General features: G+C 36.9%; 4 protein-coding genes across 8 annotated transcripts; 2 read left to right on the top strand and 2 right to left on the bottom strand.

Annotated features, from left to right (window-relative positions):
• Positions 1-703: 703 nt before the first annotated feature.
• LOC116025409 (probable acyl-activating enzyme 1, peroxisomal) lies at positions 704-3,693 on the bottom strand. 4 transcript variants are annotated; one of them, XM_031266633.1, is made up of 3 exons: positions 3,392-3,693; positions 2,967-3,209; positions 704-2,410 (listed from the first exon to the last, which is right to left on the bottom strand). In XM_031266633.1, exons 2-3 carry the CDS (start codon positions 3,162-3,164, stop codon positions 935-937), a joined length of 1,674 nt encoding a protein of 557 aa, XP_031122493.1. In that variant the 5' UTR covers positions 3,165-3,209; positions 3,392-3,693; the 3' UTR covers positions 704-934. The 4 variants fall into 4 exon arrangements, with proteins under 4 accessions (XP_031122493.1, XP_031122498.1, XP_031122506.1 ...); XM_031266638.1 differs by having other exon boundaries at positions 3,396-3,693; XM_031266646.1 differs by lacking the exon at positions 3,392-3,693 and adding an exon at positions 2,493-2,625 and having other exon boundaries at positions 2,967-3,109.
• A 263-nt stretch (positions 3,694-3,956) lies between these two features.
• Positions 3,957-12,236, bottom strand: LOC116020744 (5'-3' exoribonuclease 3). 2 transcript variants are annotated; one of them, XM_031261257.1, is made up of 23 exons: positions 11,764-12,236; positions 11,228-11,330; positions 11,059-11,135; positions 10,779-10,970; positions 10,553-10,672; positions 10,381-10,443; positions 9,997-10,146; positions 9,654-9,818; positions 9,157-9,234; positions 8,961-9,047; positions 8,310-8,600; positions 7,974-8,069; positions 7,442-7,537; positions 7,062-7,132; positions 6,714-6,842; positions 6,560-6,636; positions 6,445-6,485; positions 6,274-6,348; positions 6,036-6,193; positions 5,729-5,833; positions 5,549-5,624; positions 5,130-5,209; positions 3,957-5,034 (listed from the first exon to the last, which is right to left on the bottom strand). In XM_031261257.1, the coding sequence occupies exons 1-23, from the start codon at positions 11,965-11,967 to the stop codon at positions 4,329-4,331; spliced, it is 3,240 nt and encodes a 1,079-aa protein (XP_031117117.1). In that variant the 5' UTR covers positions 11,968-12,236; the 3' UTR covers positions 3,957-4,328. The 2 variants fall into 2 exon arrangements, with proteins under 2 accessions (XP_031117117.1, XP_031117126.1); XM_031261266.1 differs by lacking the exons at positions 11,228-11,330; positions 11,764-12,236 and having other exon boundaries at positions 10,779-10,966.
• A 2,735-nt stretch (positions 12,237-14,971) lies between these two features.
• On the top strand, positions 14,972-18,327 carry LOC115996051 (ATP sulfurylase 2). Its single transcript, XM_031235199.1, has 5 exons — positions 14,972-15,507; positions 16,262-16,667; positions 16,767-17,027; positions 17,685-17,771; positions 17,942-18,327. Exons 1-5 carry the CDS (start codon positions 14,972-14,974, stop codon positions 18,077-18,079), a joined length of 1,428 nt encoding a protein of 475 aa, XP_031091059.1. The 3' UTR covers positions 18,080-18,327.
• Positions 18,328-22,816: 4,489 nt separating this feature from the next.
• LOC115997507 (auxin-responsive protein SAUR50-like) lies at positions 22,817-23,361 on the top strand. Its single transcript, XM_031237077.1, has one exon. It carries the CDS (start codon positions 23,013-23,015, stop codon positions 23,334-23,336), a length of 324 nt encoding a protein of 107 aa, XP_031092937.1. The 5' UTR covers positions 22,817-23,012; the 3' UTR covers positions 23,337-23,361.
• Positions 23,362-26,277: the final 2,916 nt, after the last annotated feature.

Below are 26,277 nucleotides of genomic sequence, written 5' to 3'. Positions count from 1 at the left end.
TCAATAAATCAAGCAACATAATCCTCAACTTTTATGAAAACTTTTTCCTTAAAAAAAAAACATGTTTTCCATCCAGTCAAATACTCCTTATTATGTAGATGCGTAAAACGGTTATGGCTGCCACTAAGTACTAACAATGACACTTTCATTCGTCAGATCTATGTCAGTTTTGTCCATGCGATCCCGTAGGCACAATTGGAAATACATGTTACACATAGGTTGCTTAAAAATTGATGATTATAGTCAAAGGATGTAATCTAATCATGCTGGCTTCTCATTCCCTGGGATAGTAAGAAACTAACAATTAGTTCAAATGATTCAATTAGAAAGCACAATAAATGCCAACACGGTTTCGTTTAGTGATTTAGTAGATAGTATTTGAAAGAAGAAGAAGAAATCACAATAAATTTACTTCTGTGCTAAACTCCTGCTTGCCCATTCAGATAAAACACAACAGATATTAAAACATGGTGATACATTAATGAGTTATACAAGTGCAGCTGCTTAAATATGAACTTGGGAACAGAAAGAACAAAGCATCATAATGTTTGGTCTTCATGAAACACAAAATCAGTAAAAAAAAAAAACAAAAAAAACAAAAAAACAAACAAACAAAAAAGGTTTACAATTACACAGTACATAGCCCAGTATATATATTTCACAACCTTGTCTTCTTCAGGATTTTCTGATTAAAACATCATTCTTTTCACGAAGTAGCAACTTTGCTTATTTATATGGAGGAAATTCACAATGTTCCACAGGACAAATAATAAAGATAATAATAAGAGCAATACATGCATGTATTAAGAACAATGTCATTACAGCTGCATTAGCCAGGCCATTAGCCATTAGGGCATTTTCTTACAAACTATTCTATATTTCAAACAATGTTAAAGCCTCTGCTTAGAGTTGTAGGACAGATCACAGATGTACCTCAGAGTCTGCTTGATTTTGAAAGACTTCCCATAGCTTTGGTCCTTTGCCTGAGAATGAACTTCTGTGTCTTCCCTGTTGAGGTTTTAGGCAAATCATTGAAAATCACAGTTTTTGGAGCCATGTAATGTGGCAAATGATCCCGACAGTACTTGATAATTTCATTGGCGCTCACATTATATCCATCTTTAAGCTTAACAAATGCGCAAGGTGTCTCACCCCAGTGATCATCTGGTCTACCCACCACAGCTGCCTCAAGAACAGCTGGATGGCTAAAAATTATGGACTCTACCTCAATTGTGCTAATGTTTTCTCCGCCTGAAATAATGATGTCTTTAGATCGATCCTTCAACTCTATGTAGCCATCAGGGTGTTTCACTCCCAAGTCACCACTTCGAAACCACCCACCTCTGAAAGCATCTTCTGTCGCTTTCAAATCTTTCAAATACCCATTCATCACTGTGTTGCCTCTGAACATCACTTCACCTATTGTTTTGGCATCTGGTGGCACACTCTTCATTGTTGCAGGGTCCTTAACATCTAGCACCTCCATGCCAATGTGGTGTAATCCTTGACGGGCCTTGAGTTTTGCCCGAGCACTAGGGGGTAAAGAATTCCACTCGGGTTTCCACGCGCATATTGTTCCTGGACCATATGTTTCGGTTAGACCATATGAGTGAATGACTTCAAATCCTAGCTCCTCCATCTTGAAGAGAACATGAGGAGGGGGTGGTGCAGCACCTGTCATGATTGCAACCTTTCTTGGAAGCGGCCTCTTTACATCTGGTGGTGCATTTATTATCATGTTTAAAACTGTAGGTGCTCCACCCATGTGGTTTACATTATGATGATCTATCTTATCAAATATTCCTTTTGCTGTGATGTTCCTCAAACAAACATTTGTTCCACCCTGTGCTGCCACACCCCAAGTAAGACACCAACCATTGCAATGAAACATAGGAACAACCCATAAATAGACTGGCATTGAGGTCATCTCGCTGACAAGAACTGCAGCCAGAGCATTAAGATAGGCTCCTCTATGGCTATAAACAACTCCTTTAGGACTAGATGTTGTGCCTGAAGTATAATTCAGAGCTATTGGATCACATTCATCATTTGGCCATATTATCTCAAAATCACTTCTTCCGCTCGCTAAAAAGGACTCATACTCCAAACTCCCTTGTGCCGATGAAATTTTGTCGAAAAAACTGCCTGATTGCTTCACATCACTGTCATGGATTACAACTAACCGAGGCAACTTGATACCTCCTGACCTTGATAGAATCTCAAGGGCTCCCTTGGCAGTATCGAGGAACTGGTCATCTACAAATATAACTTTGGCCTCTGAATGTTTCAGCAGCACTGCCACCATTGCTGAATCATGGCGGGTATTAAGCGTGCAAAGGACTGCCCCAGCCATTGGAACTCCAAAGTGTAGTTCATACATTGCTGGAATATTTGGAGCCAAGGCAGCAACCTGCTCAAATAGTTACACAAGTACGCTAAAGGCTATGGAGAAAGAATACAAAATCAATTTAAAAAAAAAAAAATTAAGTCACCATTTCAATGCTAACATATTAAGGAGCAAAAGATTGGGATTGGGAGATGGACAATTGAATATAGAACAAGTCACATCAATAGCAATGCCCCTCAGCAGCCATTCAGTTCTTTTCCTAGTATATAAGCAGCCACCTTAAAATTGCATACCAAAAGATTAGTAAAGACAAAGGAGGATTAGGAAAAACACAAAACAAAATAAAATTAGCCCACCTATCTTTTGTATAAAAGATAGACAATGTGGAAGCTAAAGAGTTTCAAATTTTTTGAGGGCATTTTTTCAGGAAATGTCATTAGCTTAACTAGATTAGAGGAAGAACAGATCACACTTGAAAGTAAAACTAAACAGGGAATATCCAAATAATTCCAAGGGTTTTCTACACAGTAAAAATATGAATAAGCTACTAACATATAGACTTATGGTTAAATACTTAAATCAGACAGTCTCCATTTTGATTAAATCATAACACACTTACGACATCGTGGCGAGAGATTCCGATGAGGGAGAGAGCAGAAGCGAGGCTGAGACACCTATCACGGGTCTGTTTCCATGTGAACTTGAGAGGGCCATGGATTATAGATACATTATCTCTAAACACCAAAGCTGAGCGCTCCAAGAAGCTGATCGGAGTGAGCGGAACGTAGTTCGCAGAGCATCGAGTCGTTCCCTCCATCAATACCAGATGCCTCTTCAATTCTCTCAGACTTCTCAAAACTTACTGAATGCAAGAGTTTAAACATTTTTAGTTACTACAAAGCCAGAAAAGTTCAGAGTCTAATACCGCCAATAACACACTTTCAGATCAAAATATCTCATAAGCGTTTCGTTTTTTTTTTGGACAGCTTGAGAAAAAGACAATATGTGAAAGCTATTAAAGATATTAGAATCATAACCACGTACATGCCTTTGTTTTGGAGATGAGGACGGTGGTCCGTCGTCCGCTTCCGACCAGATTCAGCGACGGCGGTAGGGGGTCGAGATAAGGTTCTGGCTCCCTTTTCGTGAGCTGGCCAGATAACAGTCGATAAAGAGCCCCGAATTGTGGAAATTACTGCACATGCCGCCGTCGTGGATGATTTGATTGGTTGAATTTTCCAAATTTAAAATAAAGAACAAAATAAACAAAAGGTTTAAAGATATACACAATGTCAATGTTGGTTGTCAACTCGAAATTAGCAAATTTAAGAGAAAAATCAACATTTTGCAAAGGAAAAACTGACCCCATTTTTGAATAGTTGCAACTTTGGGTGTATATAATTTCGTATAGATATTTAGTAGTGCAGTCGCTATCATTGAGCCCTGTCCACGGCTTTTTGTCCCAATGTCCCATCCGTCTCTATCATGTAGATGCATAAAACGAAACGGTTATGGCTGCCACTAACAAGTGTCCTTGTTACACACAGGTTGCTTAAAAATTGATGATTATGTCTTCAGAAAAAAATTTGATGATTATAGGCAAAGGATGTAATCTAATCATGCTCGCTTCTCATTACCATAACAAACTAACAATTAGTTCAAATGATTCAACGGAATACAAAAACTTTTATCCAAGATTACAACCTTTCCGGTCACCGATTGACCGGTTTACAACAAATTGAAGTACATTAAATTTATATCATTAGTAAAAACAAATATAACATAAAAATAATGAGGTAATGAGACACATATGGTACAAATAATGAAGCTAAGCATAAAACAGATCGACAAGCAATTGCTCCAGGCAACACTGATGATCCATCCTCCCCTGGCTCCATACATCTGCTTGGTGAGTTGATGTAACATCAAATTACAAGCTACAAGGTTAAACTGAGAAGTCCAATGCTAAAATGCTACCCCTCTAGTGCCGATAGTCAGAAGAAGGTGGCCGTCTATTTGATCCCCTATTTAAAGCTGCATATTGATTGCTTGACTGGTGTGGATAATTATATCCTCTGCCACCACCTGGGTTGCTATGAGGGCCTTGACCACTGCCCCAATGATTATAGCTACCAGACTCGTAAGGTTGATGATTATATCCTCTGTGATTGGGTATATGAGTTGGTGGTGGATGGGGAGTTGAGTGCACATGTTGATGTTGTGTGGCCCCCGAGTGGTAGGGGTGTCCCCCATTTTGCTGCAACCCTGGTGCATAATATCCATGTCTATGATAATCCCTACTCTGGGCAACAGATTGGTCAATCCTTTCATGATGAGGATTAGGCCTCCTGTAGGCATGATGAGAGCCCGAATAAGCATTAGTCTGGCTATAATTATCATCATAACGGTGGTGTTGTGAGACTGTTGAATTTGATGGCCTCTGGTAACCTCCAGCATCTCGAGCGGAATAGCTTGAATTAGGCACAAACCTTTGTTGCTCGTGGCCATTATATCTGTTTGTCTGATAGGATTGCAATGGTGGACCATAAGCACCCGGGTAGGATGTAGGCGGTCCGTACCTATGATCACCATAGTCACCCCTATCTGCTTTTATCTGTAAACTATTAGCTACAAGTCTATGTGCAGCCTCACCAAGTTGTCGACCAGTCATAGCTCCTGTGTTGTCTCTGGAAAAAAAAATCTTACATCAGGGTGGTTGTTCATGCTAGAAAGATTAAGCATTTACAGCTGATAGCAATCAAACCAGTGGAATGCATTTTACCTTCCATTTTCCCTAGGTCTCCTTCCAGAATCCTCATGCCAAAGTACAGGCTCCGGCTTCATGTCACCAAATGTCACAGTCTGGAAACAAAGAAGCGGAATGATGTCTGACATAATAGATACATATGCCATATACATATAACACAGACAAATGTAGTTGCTTCAAAAATTATTACAGTCAGCCTAACTTGCAGAGAATAACATAACACTGTTTAAATAAATAGAGTTCCCATTGCAGTTAGAAGTGACAGCCCATCATGCACAAATTACAAACTATGCAAGACTTGAACATTGAGCAAATAAATGCTCCTAGCACACAGGCTTATTAACTTTGAAAAGAAACAAAGGCAACACATCACTAGATTCAAATGATATTAAATAATAATAATAATAATAATAATGTAATTTGACAATGAATACCTTCTTGGGGAAAATAACCCCATTTGGAGGTCGAGTAATGTGTTTATGGTCATTTGGAAGTCCGTATATTGCACATCTGCAAATATAAGTTGAAAAGGCAAATAAGGTAAGTAACAAACTCAGATATTTTACCTACTCAGTCAATTGTTTATAGTGATCTTAAAAGGCCAAACTTCTTACATGACTTGGTTATCCATAATATCTTCCATTCCTTGAACAGGTGATCTAAAAACAGGAGGACAAGGATCTCCCCCACAGAGGGATAAATAGCCATTCATCCCACCACTGTACACAATCACATTTTATAGGGGACACGGTTATAAATATCATCAAAGAAGGAATGATGAAATATCACAAAACAGACTCAATTCACAAATTTAGGCAATAAAGACAAATAGAGGTGCTTCCAAGCATCTGAACTAAATGCATATTTAAAGACTGAAGGATTTTCACTAATTCACTTAATAGCAAATATTGCAATACAAACCTTGCCCCTGGGTCAATTGGCTCCTTTGCTTCAACCCTTTCTTTTTCAGTCAGCTGTTTACAGCGATGATCAAGAGAGAAGATGTATGGAGATAGTGGATGAGACAATGACACAAAGAGCATATCAAGCATCATACTGTTTCTTCGTACTTCTTCATCCTGCATAAATGCGATTACATGATCAATTAAAATAATCATCTCTTTGACCTCAATTGGGTCATAAGGATAGATAACCTTACCGTCAATGTATGTTCAACTTTTGCAACCTCTGCAAGGAGCCGAGCTTCATCAATGAAAGGCAATTTGGCAATGCCCTTGACATCAAGAAATATTTTAATTCAGTTGCATGATAAACATCACAGAAGATATCCTTTCTCAGAAAGCAAAATCATAAATGTTTTAATCAATACCTGCCAAGAAAACCTCTTGCCATTCATGTCCACTTCAAAATCTACAAGCATAACAACCATATAAACACAATTCCATTACGTTTAAAAAATGAATACATTAAGCGATAAAAAATACCAGTGGGATAAAAATCAATAATAGGCGAGTTTGGATCTGTCATCAATCTCCTATAATGCTCAGGAAGCGCATGTGAACTGCACATGACCCAGTTAGAACACCAAAAAACACCATAGCTTGAAAAGAAATAAAGGAGAAAGATACTGGTGCAAACCTTGCTGCAGGGAACACACCCAACAGTTGGTTGAATGGTTTAAATGGAGTACCCAATTCAAAGCTGATGTTCAATCCTGCAAGTTCCTTCAAGTCTGAAGCAAATGGTGCATAATGATAGGGGTAATACCTATAAAGAAAGGCATTTTATGTGATCAAGGAGTATAATGGTGATTACATAAAATATTAAGATTTCTACGCTATACAAACTGTTATTCAGATTCACACGACAATCTGCATGTGCATGCACAAATTCAAAATCTGTCTTATATCATATGTTCAAGTATCTCATGTCCACAAAGAATTGAACAGAAAAAATAACCAACTTCAAAAAGGACAACTTTTTTACCACTGCCAGGAACAAACGCCTTCATAATAATAGTGCATAACCCAGCACAGGCCTTCAGTGTATTTCATAACCTATGAGAAAACCCAAAGATACAATTAATTTATCATCACAGAAAACTAGGTTCAAATGATAAAGGAACAATATACAATACCCTTATTTCCCTTGGTGTTCTTCTTAAGAGTTTAAACAAAACAGTATTGATGATTTGTAATGGACAATTAACAATAGAACAAATGTTCTACACATGCAGAGTCTTTTTTAAAAAGAGCATAAAAAGGAAAATTTTTTAATCATGTAGGAACTATCTTAGCCCACCACATTAGTGAGTAGAGCAGTATTGTATTGGAGGCTGTTTGCCTAGCACATTCAAGATAACTTACAACATCTTTCCGTATCTCTTCCATTTCCTCAGGTGTTTTTGCAGAGAACTTATCCTCATAATACCTCTCTTTCCAACCTGGATCTCCCAGCTTGACCTATAAAAGAAAATCAGAAAATAACCACTCATAATGCAGTGACAAATATTAACCACATAGCAGACAGCAACTTTGCTTATTTATATGGAGGAAGTTCACAATGTTCCACAGGACAAATAATAAAAATAATAAATTAATAATAAAAGGAAAACAATTTAAAAAATTCAGCACATAGCTCAATTATAAAGCAAATTAAATTTACTTCTGTGCTAAACTCATGCTTTCCCATTCAGATAAAACACAACAGATATTAAAACATGTGATACCAATGCACATTAATGAATTATACAAGTGAAGCTTAAATATGAACTTGGGGACAGAAAAAACAAAGCATCATAATGTTTGGTCTTCATGAAACACAAAATCAGTATAAATAAATAAATAAATAAAGGTTTACAATTACACAGCACATGGCCCAGTTTATATAATTCACAACCTTGTCCTCTTCAGGATTTTCTGAGTTGAAAACATCATTCTTTTCACGAAGTAGCTCTTTCAGCTTGGTTTTCAAATCTTCTTTGTTATCACGAACCTTGGATACAAAAAGGAAAATTAAGTTAAACACTGCAATCAAGCCCACAGAGAGAAAGTACTACCACTAATGAATAGTAAACACGACAACCAAATAAGGTAGCAACAATAATATTGTTAGAAATGCCAAATTATACGCAAACCATAAACTAATTAATCACTAAGTATACAAGATAAGCCCTAAAGCATGACAGGAGTAAGAATTACATTAAACTGCCTCTCCTGAAGCAGGAAAACATACTTCAATTTCAAGGCTATTCTCAGCCTCAACAATTGCAGCTCCTACTGTGGCCGCAGATGCCAAGCGTGCAACTTTTGTAGCATGGTTATGAGTATGACTATCATGAGAATTTCCAGACCGCAACTTCTGGTCAGATCTAAACCCTTGTTGATATGGAGAAGGTGAGGGGCCAGATGCAAGACGAGAACCATGGAACCGAGCAACTGGAACCAACGATTCAGGTTCAACTTCAGGCACGGAATCTTCTCGTTTTTTTTGTGCTTTTTCACGCTTGATTCTTTCGGTTTGCCTCTAAAAAATGGTAGCAAAATAACTTAGAAAAGTATAGTGAGGAGGGGAAGATATGAAGTTAAAACCAAACAGACAGCCAGCATATTGGAAATAACAAAGCAAGAGAGATCCATATGATATTCTAAAATGGGCTAATATATACTGCTCTAGAAGATTGCAAATTATTAACTTGAGTTCCTCTAATGAAAATACAGGAGAAATAAACGCAATAAACTATCAATTGGTACAGCTACTTCGAATTAAATTAAAAGGGTAAAAAAGGCTGCCTGACCATGGAATAACAAATTCAACAGAGAAGGAATTAAGTTGTGTTTAAAAAAATAAATAAAAAGGAAAATAAATTATTTGACTAGTGGAAACCTGATGCAAGCGTGCTCTTTTCTGGAATATTTTATCTTCATATGACCCCACTGCCTGTATAAAATGCTCCACACAGGCAAGATTTGGCTAAAAAAGGATACAAAGTAGGAGAGGCAATCAAAAAAAATGAGAGCAAGAACAATTAATAAGACAAAATCTATAAATTAGTAGACCTTCTTCAATACAAATTGAATACCTTGCTGCCATCAGTCAAATACCCTCCCATGAACCTAAACTCCTTTTTGTAAACAGCCATGAGCAAGTTTATTGCACCCTGAGCACAAGCCAGAACAAGTTATGAAAATTCTTATATCCTGAAAAGTAGAAACCTCTACAGCAAAGTGCAAGTATTAAGATGGTAGAAATATTAGTTTCAAGTGCCTGTTAACATCTGAAACTCATTGAACTATGTGCTAAACTGCTAATTATGAGGAGCATATGAATATAGTGCCAAAAAAGTTGGTCTGAGCAACACATCAACTTAGGCTCCATTTGGGAGAGCAATGCGACTGGAGTGGTTGGAATAGTGGTAGTGAGATTCGAGCAGTTGGACCACTCCAATTGCACAGCTCTAACCAATCCCTTAATCCACTATTGAAATTTTTGTGATTGGAAACCACTCCAAAGACAGTTAATCCAAAAGGCATTCCAAAGTCCTTGCAGAATACAAATCATAATGAGAATAAAACAAACCTCACGGATCTCAAGGGTGGGCATATGTGGCAGAAAATCATTCCCAACAAAGAAACACATGAATATAAAATCATCAACAATGCGCTCGAAATCAATCTCAAAAGGAGGATTTGGAATTCTGAATTCATACTCCAAGTACTCCCTCAGGGTCCAAATATAGAGGAACTGCAAATTTCAACCCATCAGTAAATGCCAATTCAGAGAAACCAAGCAGAAACATGGGTGTCAAATATAAATTTGAAATTTTAAACCATTCACGAACACAAATTCAAAGTAACCAAGCAGAGAAATACAAATGTCGTACATAAAGGAATCGGATTTGTAATCAAACCCAAAACTTAACCTGATAAGGCTTTTTTGCCACCACTTCAGTATCACCTTTTTCATCAAACTCCCCAGCCTTTCTCTTCGCCTTCCCTTGACAATCTGCTGCTAAGTGGCCCATTTGACCACATAGAAAACATTTGTCCTGCTGACCAGGGGTAAATACAACCTGACAAGTAAAGAAAATTAAAGGCAATCCATCAGACCAAAGGAAATAAGTCATAGATAAACTGGTAAATTACATGAATCAAATCAAGCAACCAAAGAGCAGAATTTAGAATGTATAGCAGCTCAAATTATACAAATCTACAATGTTAATACTAAATTTCAAATCTACAAACCAGCCACATACGTCACAATAAAAAATGCATTCTTAGGGGCATTGAAAACTTAAATTACTAACCTCTCTAAGTATAGCAAAGTGGACTTCATGAGTAGCCAAAGCCAACATGATTAGGTCTGCATCCTATGAATAGGAAACAGGAATATTTTTTAGAAAGTTGTATCAAGCAAATTGGAATAATGTTCCAGCCACAAGTTTTCAAGTAATTTGAACTTTGAAGTAGAAAACATACCAGACCATACAAACAATGTCGTGTATTAGGGTCATAACCAGGAAGGTTCCTTTGCCCTCGAATGTATGACATAATTTTGTGTTCCCCTTCACCAGGAACATTCGCATCAGAGAGTATAACCTACAAAAAAAATATAATAGTAATTGTAACACTAAGCACAACCCAGATACATTGATACAACAAAACAAGCCACATTTATCTGAACTAAAAATAACATGAAAATCACCTTAATGTTTCTCCATCCAGGATCATAGTTTAGCCTGAGATGAATGTAGTACTGGAGTGCAATTGACAAAGTGGCCATGAAGGGAGTTCCCGGAGTGATAACATTTGAATCAAAAGTTTGTGATTCCTGCTTGGGAGGAAGCTTCCTACCCTCCTTCTCAAACTCCTCACGCAACCTTTCCTCTTCAGCTGCCTACAAATGCAATTTCAGTAACTAGATCCTAAACTAATTTGAGTTTTATTTTAAATTTCATGTCAAGAAATATCCAAACTGTGCATACCGCGTCAGCTGCATCTTTTGCGGCTCTAAAACGCCTAGACCTTTGCTGATTCATTTTAGCTCTTGGAGCAACACCATCTACCAAATAATTTGAAGCCAGCAATAAGTATAGAGGGATGCATCAATTCATACAAAACCATGGAAAAAGTCATTACAGCCTTATTACATACCAATAGCCATGTACAATAGCTTTCGAGGGCGCACCATTACAAAGAGCCTGTCTATATAGTCAAACATGCATCGAAATACCTCCTCAAATGTGGTAGGGGAAGGCTGCATGAGAAAACAGCAAGAGAGTTTACAACAAGCAAATGACAAACAAAACATAAAGGGCTTATTGGCCTTACTTTGCACATATGAAATCAATGCATTAAACATAGTTAGCTTAAAATCATCATTTATGCTTGAATTGCAACTGTATGAGAACCAATCAACTCTTCATTGCTGATAATTGGCAGTTGAATGGCATTCAGATATATATATCATAAACAGCAATAAGTTCACATACCGAATAAATCCATAAAAACGAAGGAAACTATTTCACAAACGCTCACTGCAACTTCCAAAACCAAAACAAACGAACAATCTAATTCTATTGCATGCACAAACTTAAATCCCTAAGAAGTCAACAAATAGGTACTAAAAACACTAAATGAACAGCAAAGCGGACGAGTGACAATAAGCGACGAGATAAAAAGATACGTACTCGATCTTCGGGGTGAAAACACGGGTGAATAATACCATTCATATCCAGATAGAGGTTATCGAATTCGATATTATTTGGATTAGGTTTACTGGTATCCACCGGAATTTTTATTCCTTCGATAGCCACCGCCTCTTCCTCGATCACATCCACCACCACCATCGAATACTTCTCAGCAAGCCACCGGTAGAACGCCGGAACTCCCATTGTCGCCCAATTCTAAACAAACACCGCTGAATCTCGCACAAAACTCCAATCAACGTATGTATGTATGTATGCTAAGTGTATATATGTATATGTATATGTATATGAATATGTAGTAGTAAATCGGAAGGAAGATAAAATCAATTTGAAGAAGAAAAGAAAGAAGCGGAACGACGTTAAGCAAGATGCAAAGAAATGAAGAATATGCGGATAAAGAAGGCGGGCTTCGATTTTCTGGGCGTTGCGGATTCGCGCGGCGGGTTAGGGCACGGGGGGTTAAGCTACGTGACGATAGTGCCCTTTGTGTCATCTGGTTAAGAAGCGTTCTTTGATGGGGGATATTATAGGAATTTCACTGGTTTGGGTGCCGTGAATAACCGACCGGTAGTCGCACGCGGCCTCGGAGGATGGTGGGGACGTAGCGGCTCGCTCGCTGGCGGCGTGGCTTGGGGGTAGATATTTTTAGGACGGATTAATTCCATCACTTTTTTGTCATTAATTTTAAAATTGATTATTTTTTTTTTCAAAAAAAAAAAAAACTATTAAATAGCTCTCAGTCAAATTTTGAATCAAGTAGTTATTTTTTTAAGTGGTTGTTAAGGAAATGTTTGGCACCAAACACCTTGTGCGATGGCAGAGTAGTGGCTCTCCTATATGAGGAGGTCATGAGTTTGAGTCTCAATCGAGTCCAGTTTGAATGAATTTGAGCCTCAATGAAGGCCAATTTGATTAGTTGGTTGAAACGCCCATTAAATTAAATACTTTCATCGATTCTGACTCCCATACGCGAATCGGACACGCCCATTAAATACTTTCATCGATTCCGACTCCCATTGGGAACCGGACCCACCCTAAGTTTAAATATCACTTTAATTCAACTGGCTTTGAATTTTAGTTTTATTATAGAAACACTAAAATATCATTTTTTTTTTACTCTCAAAAAAAATAATTTCATTTGATAATATACATTATTGAATGAACTAAATTTTTTAGTTTTATTTCATACACACACAAACTAATTTTATTATAATAGTACTAAAATATCATTTTAATTATACTATAATTTGATTTAAAAATCATAATTTACACAGCGTTATGTGAATCATGATCAATGTTTTTTCATAGGTATAGTTATTTGTCTTCCACAAGTATTTTTACCCATGCGATGCACGGAATGGATTTGTTATAATATATTAAGAATATTTGGATCGATATATAATTATATAAATTATAACATCAAATATTATATAGTGCAATTGAAGATATGTTTTGGATCGATTATGTTTTATGATGTTATCCTTGTCTGAATTCCAGCAAATAATTGTTTAATTAATAGCTAATGTGTAGATGTACACATGCGGTGCTGGAACTTTAGAGATTTTATATATCATTGTTTAGGATTTTTATAAATTGGGCAAATATGTTCGTTCTCTAGTAACTCAGTTATAGGAATCAATTGTTATTCTAACTCATATGTATGGAAGATATATTTTTGTGTAGATATATAACAATTTTTTCATTTTGGAAAAAAAACATAATATCACCTGTTGTATTTATACATTATTGAAAACCTCTTTGTAAACACATTGGTAGTAGCAACATAATCTTGTCCATCATCGTCTAAAACTATTTAACACTTTCAGGCTATCAGGATGGGTGACGACTCGGGAAAAAGCCATGTATAATTGATCGTGATTAAAAATTGGTTTTTTCAGCAATAACCCAATGTGAGTTAGTGTTCGGCCCTGACTTTTGTTGATAGTCATGGCATATGCAAGCATCAATATGAATTATTTATACTAGAACTTGAAGGGCAATATCATATCAGGAAAGAGTGAGAGACATTCAAGGGATAAGAACTTTGGTTCCTTCATGTGTCCCATTAACTATTCTTACTTCAACAATGTGATCTGCCAATCTTGTGATGATGAGTCGCGTACTGTTATAAAGACCAAGAGAATGGTCTATCTTCCACAATAACATAACAGGTGCACCGACCTTTAATTAATGTCAATGAATGATTAAGAAAATCATACAATCTCAAAATATTTAAGAATTTAGGAGTGTGTACTTCTAATAGATTTTCATCGTCTGGTTCTACCTTACACAAAGAGTTATAACTTAAATATGTTCGTCCTTTTGCAATATTCATGTCGCACATGTACTGAATTATTACGATTAGTAATTTTAATATAGAATTGTATTACGAATAGGAACGTACGTAGGTAATAATATATTTTATTGGGAATTGTATTACTATATTTTAATGTACATTTGTACAACGAATAGGAATTGTATTACCATATTTTAAAATATTACGCAAATCTAAATAGTATAGAAGTGTTTTGGGCGGGAAGTTAAAAGTTGAGAATATTGTTTTTATTAATAGTATAGATTAGTTTTTTTTTTTTTTAAATAATCTTCCATTAGTTGATTACTTGGTTCTGTCCCAATATTTATATGGATTCCTATTAATAGCCCAAAGAGACATGTAATGGACCCCCATTCCAATAACAATTTTGAATGCTAGTTCGAAGGCCCCATAAACATAATGTATGGCTGCACATAATCTAAAGCCCACAAGGAGACAATAAAGAGAAATACTATTTTCAAAAAAATGATAAATAGGCCATTAATAGAAATGTAAATTCTAAGAATAGACTTCACCTAGAACATATATTCATCAGGTAATAAGAGAATATTAGATGTTGGATGACTTAAAAACGAAAAAGAAAAAGAAAAAAGAAAAGCAGTGGCGCAGTGCAAAAAGTTGAAAGCAAAAACGAACTTGTGGACGTGTTTGAGATGTGAGGCATCTCCCTATATTCCCCAGTAAAATGATGTCCACCACCAAATGCTCACTAAGCGCCACCATTTTTGTTCTTCCCAGAGCCACGGCTACCTTGGCTCCATCCAATATTTCAAGGATCTTTGCCTTCGACTCTAACAACCTTAACTCCAAAACCAAGAACACCCCAACAAGCAGCAATTCATCATCCCCTACAAAATGTCCGTTACAATTAGGCTACACGTTATCACTGCCCACCTTTATAGCAGTAACAATAAACCCAAAACACCCAATTACGCCTCCAAATTTAATCCCAAACCCATTTTCGATTCCAACCCGTTATCCCCATTGCGCTTCTCTCGCCCTAGAAAGATGAGTTCTTTGCCTGTAGTGAAGAGTTCCTTGATTGAGCCTGATGGGGGAAGCTTGGTGGATCTTGTGGTGCCCGAGACCCAAAGGGTTTCCCGCATTTCGGCGGCCGAGTCTTTACCCAAAGTGCGGCTCACGAAGATTGATGTTGAGTGGGTCCATGTGATTAGCGAGGGGTGGGCTAGTCCGCTGCGAGGGTTTATGAGGGAGGATGAGTATTTGCAGAGCTTGCATTTCAATTCCCTGAGATTGAAAAATGGGTCCGTTGCTAATATGTCGCTTCCGATCGTTCTGGCCATTGATGATGAGGCTAAGGAAAGGGTTGGAGGGTCAAGTGATGTCGCTCTTGTTGGGCCTGGTGAGGATTTGATAGCCATTCTTAGAAGGTCAGTATACTCTTTAACTGGCATGCCCTTTTGAATTGTTTAGAACTGGAAAAATCGAATCTTTCTATTTATCATAGCTAGAATGAAGGTTTTCCTGAAATGGTGACTCAGAATATTCCCTAAATTTGATTGCCATGGCATGATTCTAATGTTCAGTTTTTATCTTATCCCCATAGCTGCATAGCTGTAATCCCAAACGATCCCGGTTTAGTAAATGATTGTTAGCTTATCGGGTTAGTGGGTAGTACTAGTTGATAACATTAGCTGATTGCAGAAAGATGGTTGGTAAATTAGCAGCTAGTTGTGTTATTGATTTTTTAATAAGTCAAAAAGCTAATAGTGATCAAATAAGTCAAAATTGGCCGATAAGCTAACTATTTTACCAAACTGGGCAATATAAGCTATCTTCTAGTAGCTTATTGCTTCTGTAATGGTGGTGGTGGTGATTACCATAATTAGCTGCAGGTATCAACTTGCCTAAAATTCAAGCTACACTACCTGGTTCTCTATAATGTTAGTGTAGGATTCTTTAGAGTATATACATATTCTTCAATTCACATATACTGAGTAGCTGAGTTACATTATTCGTGTAGAAGTATTTGATACAGTTGTGTGATTGAGAATCACAAATGAGCCAAGATTTCTCTTTTTCTTTATCAATAAAATTGAAGCATCCTCTGTTTGTGGTTGGGCTTTTGTTATACCCAAAAAAAAAGTGTATATATCTTTGTGATTTGCCATATTTCACTTGCAGCGTTGAAATATATAAGCATAACAAGGAAGAGAGAATTGCTAGAACGTGGGGTACTACAGCTCCAGGGTTACCTTATGTTGAGGAGGTGATTACTCCTGCTGGAAATTGGCTCATTGGTGGAGATCTGGAAGTGTTAAAGCCTATTAAGTACAATGATGGCCTTGATCACTACAGGCTCTCACCTCAACAACTTCGAAATGAATTTGATCGTCGCAAGGCAGATGCGGTTTTTGCTTTTCAGCTGAGGAATCCTGTCCATAATGGTCATGCATTACTTATGAATGATACACGAAGGAGACTTTTGGAAATGGGCTACAAGAATCCAATTCTTTTGCTTCATCCCTTAGGAGGTTTCACAAAGGCTGATGATGTGCCACTGGATGTTCGTATGGAACAGCATAGCAAGGTATTGTCTGCCTCTTTAATCGATTATGTTTGACCCCGTCTTTCATTTCTGAACCCTTTTTATCCCAGTATTGCTTCATAAAATTCCACCTTTGTGTAGGTTCTAGAAGATGGAGTTCTTGATCCTGAAACTACTATTGTAGCCATATTTCCCTCACCGATGCATTATGCTGGACCAACTGAAGTACAATGGCACGCTAAGGCTCGGATAAATGCAGGTGCAAATTTCTATATTGTGGGTCGTGATCCTGCTGGTATGGGCCATCCTACAGAGAAGAGGGATTTATATGATCCTGATCATGGGAAGAAAGTTTTAAGCATGGCCCCTGGTTTGGAGAAATTGAACATTTTACCATTCAAGGTAGGTTGCCGCTCTCTTGCATATTGCGCTAACTGTAGATACTTTATACTAGTTTGTTGAAGTTAAAACGTCTATCAGTTTATGTTCCAATAGTATAGTGTGATTTTGGTAATTTCATACGTTTCATGACTCTAGGAATAACAGTGAAACATTAGATGGTGGTTATGCATTAGTAATCATGCCATCACTCAAACAGCATTAAGGCCCTCGAAACCAGTTTAAATTGGACTGCTAGATTGAAATAACCTTGCATTTTAAATTGGATTGTGATATACTGATATATATTGGTTTTGCTTAGCAACCCAAAAACTTTTTGGAGTCTCCATACAAGTCTGAATGAAATTACTGTATTACATTTTACTCAGAGATTGGAAAGCATATAAAGTTGTTCTTGTTACATATTGGGGAGACATGCATGCAAACACTCGATAATAAATTTGCTCCTAAAAATTCGTCCTCAAATCACAATCTCTTAGGTTTCTTCCCTCTCACTATCTTTGAATATATTACCCTATTCTCATGCAATTTGTGACATCGATTCTATAGATTATATATATATATATATATATATATATATATATATATATATACATAAATACTTACATAGATGTATGTGTGTGCTTGCATTAATATATATTAATTTAAACTGTCCTGCAGGTGGCAGCATATGATACAGTGGCAAAGGAAATGGCATTTTTTGATCCTTCGCGTGCTAAAGATTTCCTCTTCATTTCAGGAACCAAGGTGATCTAAGAATCTCTGATTTTCTGAATACATATTTGATGCTTACTTTCAACTTATGATGGCCCAATCTTGATCTGTTAGAATTGGGAAAAGTCTTTAAAATCTTCAATCATCTTTTCCTAATCTTCTCATTCTTGGTGGGATGCCTAATTCACTGCACTCTTCTGCAGATGCGGACTTATGCAAGAACTGGGGAGAATCCTCCAAACGGTTTTATGTGCCCTCAGGGATGGAAAGTCCTGGTCAAGTACTACGAGAGCTTGCAAGCAGAGGAAAGCGCCCAGAAGTCTGCTGTACTATCTGCTTAGCCACGGTAATATATGGTAAATGACTTCAGACTTTATGCTCTGCAAATTATAGACGGTAGCAACCAAGAAGTCAGCAGAGAAGAACACGAGAGATGTTTGAAATGCTTGTCTCAGCTTTCTAGCGTGAAGATTGATCTCCTATTATCTATACATTCTATTCTTGTAATATCTATTCATTTGCGTGATGATGATGATGCACAAGAACTGATCTTTCCCCAAATAATATAGTTCCTTAGTTCATAAGCTCCGATTTTCATAAGATTCTTTCGGTATACTTTCTCCCGTGGCTTCATTTTTTAACTTGTGATAGCGTCAACTAATTCACAGTGCAACCAATGAATATGAACACGTTTTGTACATCCTTAAATGCCACTGTCTGAATCATAGATTTACACAGCTGTAGTCATGAATTTGAAGGTAGATTGGTGTGATGAATGCAAAATGTATGAGATTGTGACTGAGAATTTAATAGGAGGCAATCTTTGATTCCTATGATCTGTCAAAGCTGCTGAATTTGAAGCAGCAATTGTTGAAGTTGTTCTCTGTAATTAATCCTATCCATTCTCTTCTTCACAATAAACACAGCAAACCCTCATGATCCACCCTGGCTATGGACCCTTGGTCGACAAAACTGCTGCGTTGAGCTGCTTGCAGTGCATTGATCACAAGCACAACAGTTGTAAACCAAGACAGATAACATCGAATTATGTAATGTAACATGTTCCTTTCCACAGATTCCACCCCAATCCCCAACATTCTTGCCTTTCTGCAACGTTAGTAAGAATCGAACCCTACATCCTATAGCTAATTACCATTGAAGTAATCGAACCCTACATCCTATAGTTGATTACCAGTGAAGTAAAGTTATTGCAACTGACTGGCGATTAGTAAAGTAAGAATCGAACCCTACATGCTGCAACTGTCAGTAAACTAAGAAGATTCAAGTTCTGCATCCTCAACTATCAGTGAAGTAAAACTATTAACTTTCTTTGGAATGATCAATCAGTTAACCTATGTCGGGCCGTTAATGTTACTTTCCAATCTACTATGTTTGTCAGCAATGATGCATCTGAGTGATGAGAAAGATGGTCGGGAACGTCCGTAGAGTCCTTCCGGAATCCAAGGGGATGAGCTGTCATGGCCTCATGGGGGCCATTTTGCCCATCTCTCTCACCCCTTAATTCTCTTCGTTTCAAATTTTTCACACCCCTTTTAGCACTGTCATACTCTTCCGATCTTCCATGAAACCTCTGGTAGTTACAAGTTTAATCTCACTACCTAGTAGTCATTATAACGTTCACTCCACCCATGATCCCATTCCTTTTTCACACGTTTGTTTCCATTACGTTAAGTAACAACAAAATTTCAAATTCAACTCCTCATATCAGCTGTCTATTGGTCTTATTAGTTTGATGAGCTGGTCAATTAGGAGTAATCTAAACTGATTTACCACTTCCTGATCTTTTGTCGGCTAAAATCATAAGAGAGATTTCACTACAACAGCCGGCAGTTAATTTTAATTGGTTAGATCACAAGACGGATTTCACTGTAACAGCGGGCAATTTAGTTAAGTGACAAGACGGATTTCAGTGCAACAGCGGGCTGTTAGTTTTACTTGGTGACCAATTTCTAGGCTACGAACGTACCGTACGTAAAGAAGAGGAAGGAAAGAGGGAGTGACAAAAGCAGGTGGTGATATGTTGTCTTTAGAGAGGAGTTGTAATCTATGGAGACTAAGAAGGAAAGGGTTTTGGGGTTGTGATGTTGTCAAGTTGGGGATTAGGCTACGCAAAATAGGCATACTGCTTGCTGTCTTTCGGCGAGGGGGGTGGGTCCTGCCCGGCAATTTCCCCCCCTGCGTTTTCATCGCCCCATTACTCAACCAATCCCAATCACAGAACATGGATGGCTTTCAGAACTGAAACCATCCCATGGCCCAGTCTCCATCCACTCCGTCATCATTGCAATATTATGTGGTTGAGTAATTCAAACAACTTAATAACTTTACTTCATTAATAGTAATTCCACTGGGTGATTCAGTTTGGGTATAATTTTTACACCGCTTCCGAACTTTGAATTTTAGTATCTTCTCTCAAATACGTACTGTCTACTGAACTTGTGAGTTAAGTCTGTGTGAACATATAAAAAGTTCAATTCCTGCTAAAAAGAGTTATGAAATTGGTCATGTTTTGGGTTGAAGAATTCGTTAAGACACATTCCATGACTTTAAGGTGTGGTAAATATAGAACTGGCCCTCTTAGGGCATCGAAAAACTTGTGGTTGTAACACATTTCGACAACTATAGGTAAATCTGGTTGACTAGCATAAATAAATTAATAGTTTTGTTTCACTAAAAGTCACATATATAGTATGTGTAAGGTTCAGTTCTTAAGACACATTTTGTGATTGTATGTATGGTGTGAGATGTATGAAATTGGCACACTAAACCATCTGTAACACACATTTCGTGACGACATGGTGACACTGAAAAACTTATAAACAATTAAGAAACATTACACGATTACATATTGCAAATATTCAAATTCATAAAAAAAGATATGACTCTTTAGATTGAGGTGCAACCATATCTCCCCCTTCAAGTCTTGCCTTCATTCAACTCTAATGAGTCTCTTTAATTAGACTTATTTAAGGATCCGACTCGACTAATGACATATGAGATGTCTGTCCAACCACTAAATTAAACACACCTACTAATCCATGCTTAAACCCACATCTTACTCGAACTAGTACTGTGATTTAACAAACAAGCTAAGCTAAGCCTAGCGAGTATGAAGCGAGGTGAGGCAAACAGAAAGTGAATGAGGGGAGAGGACAACGGCCGGACATCATGCACGGCATCGAAACCACGAGGGCCTGGTACGATTTAATTTCCTGGGCAGTACGTACGACGTGTTGGTTTTATGGAATTGTGGGGAGGGACTCTGGGGGGTGCCATAAATGATTTTCTGAGCCTCGTAACATGGGCTGTACCTTCCAACTATTTCTATATTCATCAGGGGTAGCTCAGTCTGGTTGGTTGATCATACATGTTGACACCTACGGACCCGTGGTCCCTCTTCACTGTTAGTATTTGTTCAAAGAATCATTTTTCTTTTATATCCCATCTTAGCTTGATTGTGACCCACAGCTTCCCCCTTCTTGATGGACTTCGATTTGATATTATCACCACGCCTCTACCAAACCATTCCCCAGTTTCCCGTCGAAGTAGTTTAAGTGGTTGATCAATCAAAGTTTGATTTTATTTTTAACTATAATAAGCTGTCAGAGTTCATGAGTTCAGAATATAGTGTGAAATTGAGAAAATTGAATTAGTTTTACAATTTTAGAAAATATGAGATGAAAAGGGGGGTACGGTCAACGATGAGATTTTCCATGCACAGCAACATTAAAGTTGAGGTCTTATATGTATTTGCACATGCACGTGAAGTTCTAATATATCCCCGACCATAGAATCACTCACAAGTCTAAGTACTATACGTTGATTCAATAAATTTACGTACAGAAGTAAAAGAAGACGACTTAGGAAGACAGCTATTTGAATTTTCAAGGGTTTCTGCTGAAAATTTCGGTGGTTGAAATCTATATATGGTTATTGACTGGATAATTAAAATAATAAGAATATTAGATAATTTATATATCATGGTAACTTAGTTGAGCACATAAGCTACACATTTGTTTACTGGGCACAAAGAACCCTTCACTTTAAGAGGTTGCTCTCACATTGTTCAAATTTTACATATGTGTGCTCATGCAGACATCTGTAGCATTTACTTGTTGCGGTAGTAGAGTACTTGAAATCAGCTAAGATCAACTAAATCTATAGTTATATATCACGTCAAATCTATGGAGAAACTGACATCAAATCATACATGTGAACGGGCAATAGATGCCCAAGGATATTTCTGCTGTTCTTTAGTTTAATTTTAAGAAATTAAATAGATCCAGCATTCATATTATAAGCTGCAGTGGAGGAAGATTTTTTTTTTTTTGGTATAACTCAAGGTTTTCACTGCCTGACAGTGACTAATTCCCTCTTTGAATTGTAGGCACCTTCAGTGGGACAACCGTCCGGAGAAAGATTATATTGCATTTAATTTAGTGAGTTTTAGATGAAACTCTGTCTTATTATAACTTTAGTTGATAAAAAGATTATAAAAATATAAATTAATTTAAATTATTCATAGCTCAACGACTCAACTAATTCCCGTTAGAATATATTACTGATTTACCGTGTATAGTACACAATAGGAAAACAAAGTAAATTGTGAGGAAGGTTCTCACCAGAAAGATACAAAATAATTTTTTTATTTATATTTTTTCGACGAAAACATAGTTAATATAAATGGTCCAGGTTGTCTTGATAAGAGCCAACAATGGGTAATTACCACACCAATGTCATTGGTTCCCATGTTGTCTTTTAGCTTACTTCTCCACACCTTTACAAAACACCCCTGCCCTCTTCATTCTTTGCCCCCACATGGCTCTGCTTCTTTATTTCTTCATTTATATTTCTCACAAATCATATTATTTTAACAAAATAATAATGCACTTGTAAAATTAAAAGGTAAAAAATTTAAATTAGATTTTTCCTAAATAAGAGAACAACTCACCAATACTACCAGAATCTAAACTAATATGTCAAGTTTAAAAAAGTACAAATACTCTCAACTTTTATCGTGCTGGAAGTACTGAATGACGTGTGAAAAGAAAGTTAATAGAAAAGCGAACTATCGAAGTAATATCTTTTAGGCTTTTTAACCAGCTGAATGTAATGCAGGCTTGTATATATATACCCCTCACTCGGGCCTTTTCATTTCCACCATGCCTGTCTAAACCATATCTACTTTCTTCTTCTCAACAGAGAAAAAAAGGTATCTCTCTTTTAGCCAAGAACAAAAGTTGATCCCCAAAAATGGCGATTAGAAGATCAAACAAACTGTCGCAGACAGCAGTGATCAAGCAGATCGTGAAGAAATGCTCCGGCTTAGGCGGGAATAAGAAGCAACATGGGTACGATGAACACGGTCTCCCTGTCGACGTGCCGAAGGGGCATTTCGTGGTTTACGTCGGAGAGAATCGAAGTAGGTACATTGTTCCGATCTCTTTCCTGACGAGGCCGGAGTTTCAGAGCCTTCTCCGACGCGCCGAGGAAGAGTTTGGCTTCGATCACGACATGGGACTCACCATTCCCTGCGACGAAGATTTCTTCGAATCTCTAACGTCAATGCTTAGGTAAATTAAACCTCAGAAAAAAAAAAAAAGAAAAAAAAAAAAGAGAGAGAAATCCTGAGCGGTTTATTAGTTTTTGGGGATTTTTATTTTTAACTAACCGGAAATTAGGTATGGAGTTAAGGCCTAAGGGGCTTCATTTTCTTTTTTCTTTTTTTTTTTTGTCCGGAAAATAAATTATTATACTCCGTAAGTTGTAAAGTTTGGTATGTAATTTCACTTACAGTGGTGTTTGATCATATCTTTGTACCCTGTGAGAGATCCTATATTAATCATTATATTAATTAAATTTAAAGGGTAAATTAATACCCTTTTTCTATTTATTTGTTGGTGTTTATTTTTTTACTTTTAACACAAATTTTACTTGACACGTCACTAAGTGGGTAAAGCATGATTCCCGTACCAAAATTAAGATGCTACCGATTTAGTTCGGTTGTATGAAAGAAGCACATCAAACATGAATTGGACTTACTTTTGTCTCAAAAGGAGTGATTGAGTAGATAAAACATGATTCTAATTCAAAATCGACCCTTATGACCTTATCCCTTTTGGGATGTATGATGAAAATTGAATAATGCCAATAATTGGAGATTAATGTGGCTTCGGTGACGCACAAATTGAGAAAATCAATTTCTTTTATCTACATTGCATATTATCAATACGTATTTTACTAGATAAGACTCGGACTGTATTTAAAACCTTATCTTCCAAACCTCACATTCACATTCTCTCATTAATGCTGCCGATATGCAGAGACCGGACCGCAGCGGTCCCCTGCATGAACTACGTTTCAGGGGTGACTGATCCACGGTTCATAAGTGAGGCCAGGCATCTTCAATCCACTGTACAACTACTCTTTCGTATTAACTCTTGAAATTAAAGCTATGGAGTAACACACAGTAAATTAAAGGACAATATATTCTAAAACTACCATTTACCCTTTTAACGCGTAGGGGTAAAAACAATAAAGTTTAAGGCAAAAAATATATTTTCACCTTGAAATTACAATTTCAGAAACGATGAAGTTACAATTTCCCGAGGATCTTAGGAATTACAATTTTCTCCAACCAAATCATGAAATTATAATTTCATCCTTCCAAACGCTCCATTAGATGCAATCCTTTGACATAAAAATTTATTTTCAAAACATTGGCCCAACACTTATCCATACTGACCGAACACACTTCAAGAATTTTGTATGAAAGTTGTCGACGGTATTTATTAGTATCCTAAGTTAGGCACGTATAATTAAATTTCATATCACCCATTTAGTAGGAAGTTTGGTTTGTTGTGTTTAATTCACGTACAACTCAATCAACATTTAAGAAACACACTTCAAGGGTTTTGTACGAAAGTTGTCGATGATTTTTATTAGTACTATACGACCCCAAGTTAGGCACATATAATTAAATTTCATATAATCCCCTTTAGTAGGAAATCTGATTTGTGTTTAATTCACGTGTAGCTAAACCAACATTTAAAAAAACATGCATGGTGAATACCTATTTTTATTAGTAAACGCGTAACATTATTTCACGCAAATACACATTTAGTGACAAGACACTAAACTTAACCGTTCAAGCCTCAACGGTACTCAACACCTGTTAGGCCTTCTACACTAGTTAAATTTGGTGGGTTTTTGGAATAATAAAAAGTAAGAGGTGAGTTTTTGGAGAAATCTTTCTCCTGCAAATGTGAAATTTTTAGTAGTGGGGAGTGGGGCCCACCTTGAGGGAAGAGTTGCGCTCAATATTGCACACACCGTCTGAGCGCGGGAATCCTCTTTTTTTTTTTTTTCTCCATTTACATTTTCTCTTTTCTAGTCACACCTCTAAAATCTCCTCAAAAAACCTCACACTATTGAGGATGGCCTTATGTCTCATCTAGAACAAAGATGATAAATACGGATAAATCTTAGGTAAAGTGTTATAACGTACGAACATATCCATTCTATAACGAACTACTGTTGGTTCAAAGCCATTTCAGTTCTCTAAAGAGTACAATTATTATTCCTGGGAGTATCATCCTACAGATCGAACATGGATGGCCTTCAAAACCGAAGCCATTTCATGGCCCAGTCTAGATCTACTTCACCATTACAATATCACTCACTTTTCTCTCTCTGTCTCGTCAATGTCTTGCCATTATCCTTTAGCGTATGTATGTACAACACTAATGAACCTTTGATTCAATTTAAGAATTTGACTAATTAAACACGACTAATGATATAACATTGATCGTGCAAACGATGTTTGTTCAACCACTAAACATTTATAACCTATGATTATACTTATATCACTACTTAGCACGAAACCCGCAATCAATATCAAAAAATATGTTGTATGTAAAGTCAATATTGGCTCCACTAAGACTCAAACTCAACCCCTCCCATGTGGGGTGCAACCAGGTGCCACTAGACCACAAGGTCATTAGCACTTTACACATAACTTAAAAGTTAAAAATGATCATACATATAACTAAAGGACTAAGGGTGTGTTTGGTTGACAGGTTTAGCTATCAGGAATGAGTATCAAAGTCATTGCTATGTTTGGTTGACAGGTTTTTACAATACTATTATGAGTTTTGATTACCCTTTAATTGTAAATCCATTTCCTAATAAATTAAAATAAGGTTTCATCCCGTCTTCCTCAATAATCATTCGCATTCTTCCCTACTACCAAACATGTAAAATACTTTCACCAAAACCTATTACCATTACCAAATATTTGATACCCATTTAAATTTCGATTCCCATAGGCGAACCAAACCCACCCTAAGTCATTACGTACAATAGGTATGATTGGAGGACCAAATTAAATACACTATCTTTCCCTATAATAAACAATGAACTTAAGAAAGGCAATCAAGTGGAGTGTTAGTAGGTATAGTTAGGAAGTGAGTTTGAAAAGAGGGCATGTATGATGCACGGCCGGTATCACATCAAAACA

The sequence above is a fragment of the Ipomoea triloba genome, chromosome 1 (genome assembly GCF_003576645.1).
Source record: "Ipomoea triloba cultivar NCNSP0323 chromosome 1, ASM357664v1".
Taxonomy (NCBI): Eukaryota; Viridiplantae; Streptophyta; class Magnoliopsida; order Solanales; family Convolvulaceae; genus Ipomoea; species Ipomoea triloba.
This window is presented reverse-complemented; position numbering and strand designations above follow the sequence as displayed.

Coding starts and splice junctions, on each gene's coding strand:
- LOC116020744 (XM_031261257.1), bottom strand. CDS start 11,967: ATGGGAGTTCCGGCGTTCTACCGGTGGCTTGCTGAGAAGTATTCGATG. Junction 10,444..10,552: donor GACATTGTTTGTATGGTCTG/GTATGTTTTCTA, acceptor TCCTATTCATAG/GATGCAGACCTAATCATGTT. Junction 5,035..5,129: donor AGACCTAGGGAAAATGGAAG/GTAAAATGCATT, acceptor TTTTTTTTCCAG/AGACAACACAGGAGCTATGA.
- LOC116025409 (XM_031266633.1), bottom strand. CDS start 3,164: ATGGAGGGAACGACTCGATGCTCTGCGAACTACGTTCCGCTCACTCCG. Junction 2,411..2,966: donor GAATCTCTCGCCACGATGTC/GTAAGTGTGTTA, acceptor CTATTTGAGCAG/GTTGCTGCCTTGGCTCCAAA.
- LOC115996051 (XM_031235199.1), top strand. CDS start 14,972: ATGTCCGTTACAATTAGGCTACACGTTATCACTGCCCACCTTTATAGC. Junction 15,508..16,261: donor TTGATAGCCATTCTTAGAAG/GTCAGTATACTC, acceptor TTTCACTTGCAG/CGTTGAAATATATAAGCATA. Junction 16,668..16,766: donor GTATGGAACAGCATAGCAAG/GTATTGTCTGCC, acceptor ACCTTTGTGTAG/GTTCTAGAAGATGGAGTTCT.
- LOC115997507 (XM_031237077.1), top strand. CDS start 23,013: ATGGCGATTAGAAGATCAAACAAACTGTCGCAGACAGCAGTGATCAAG.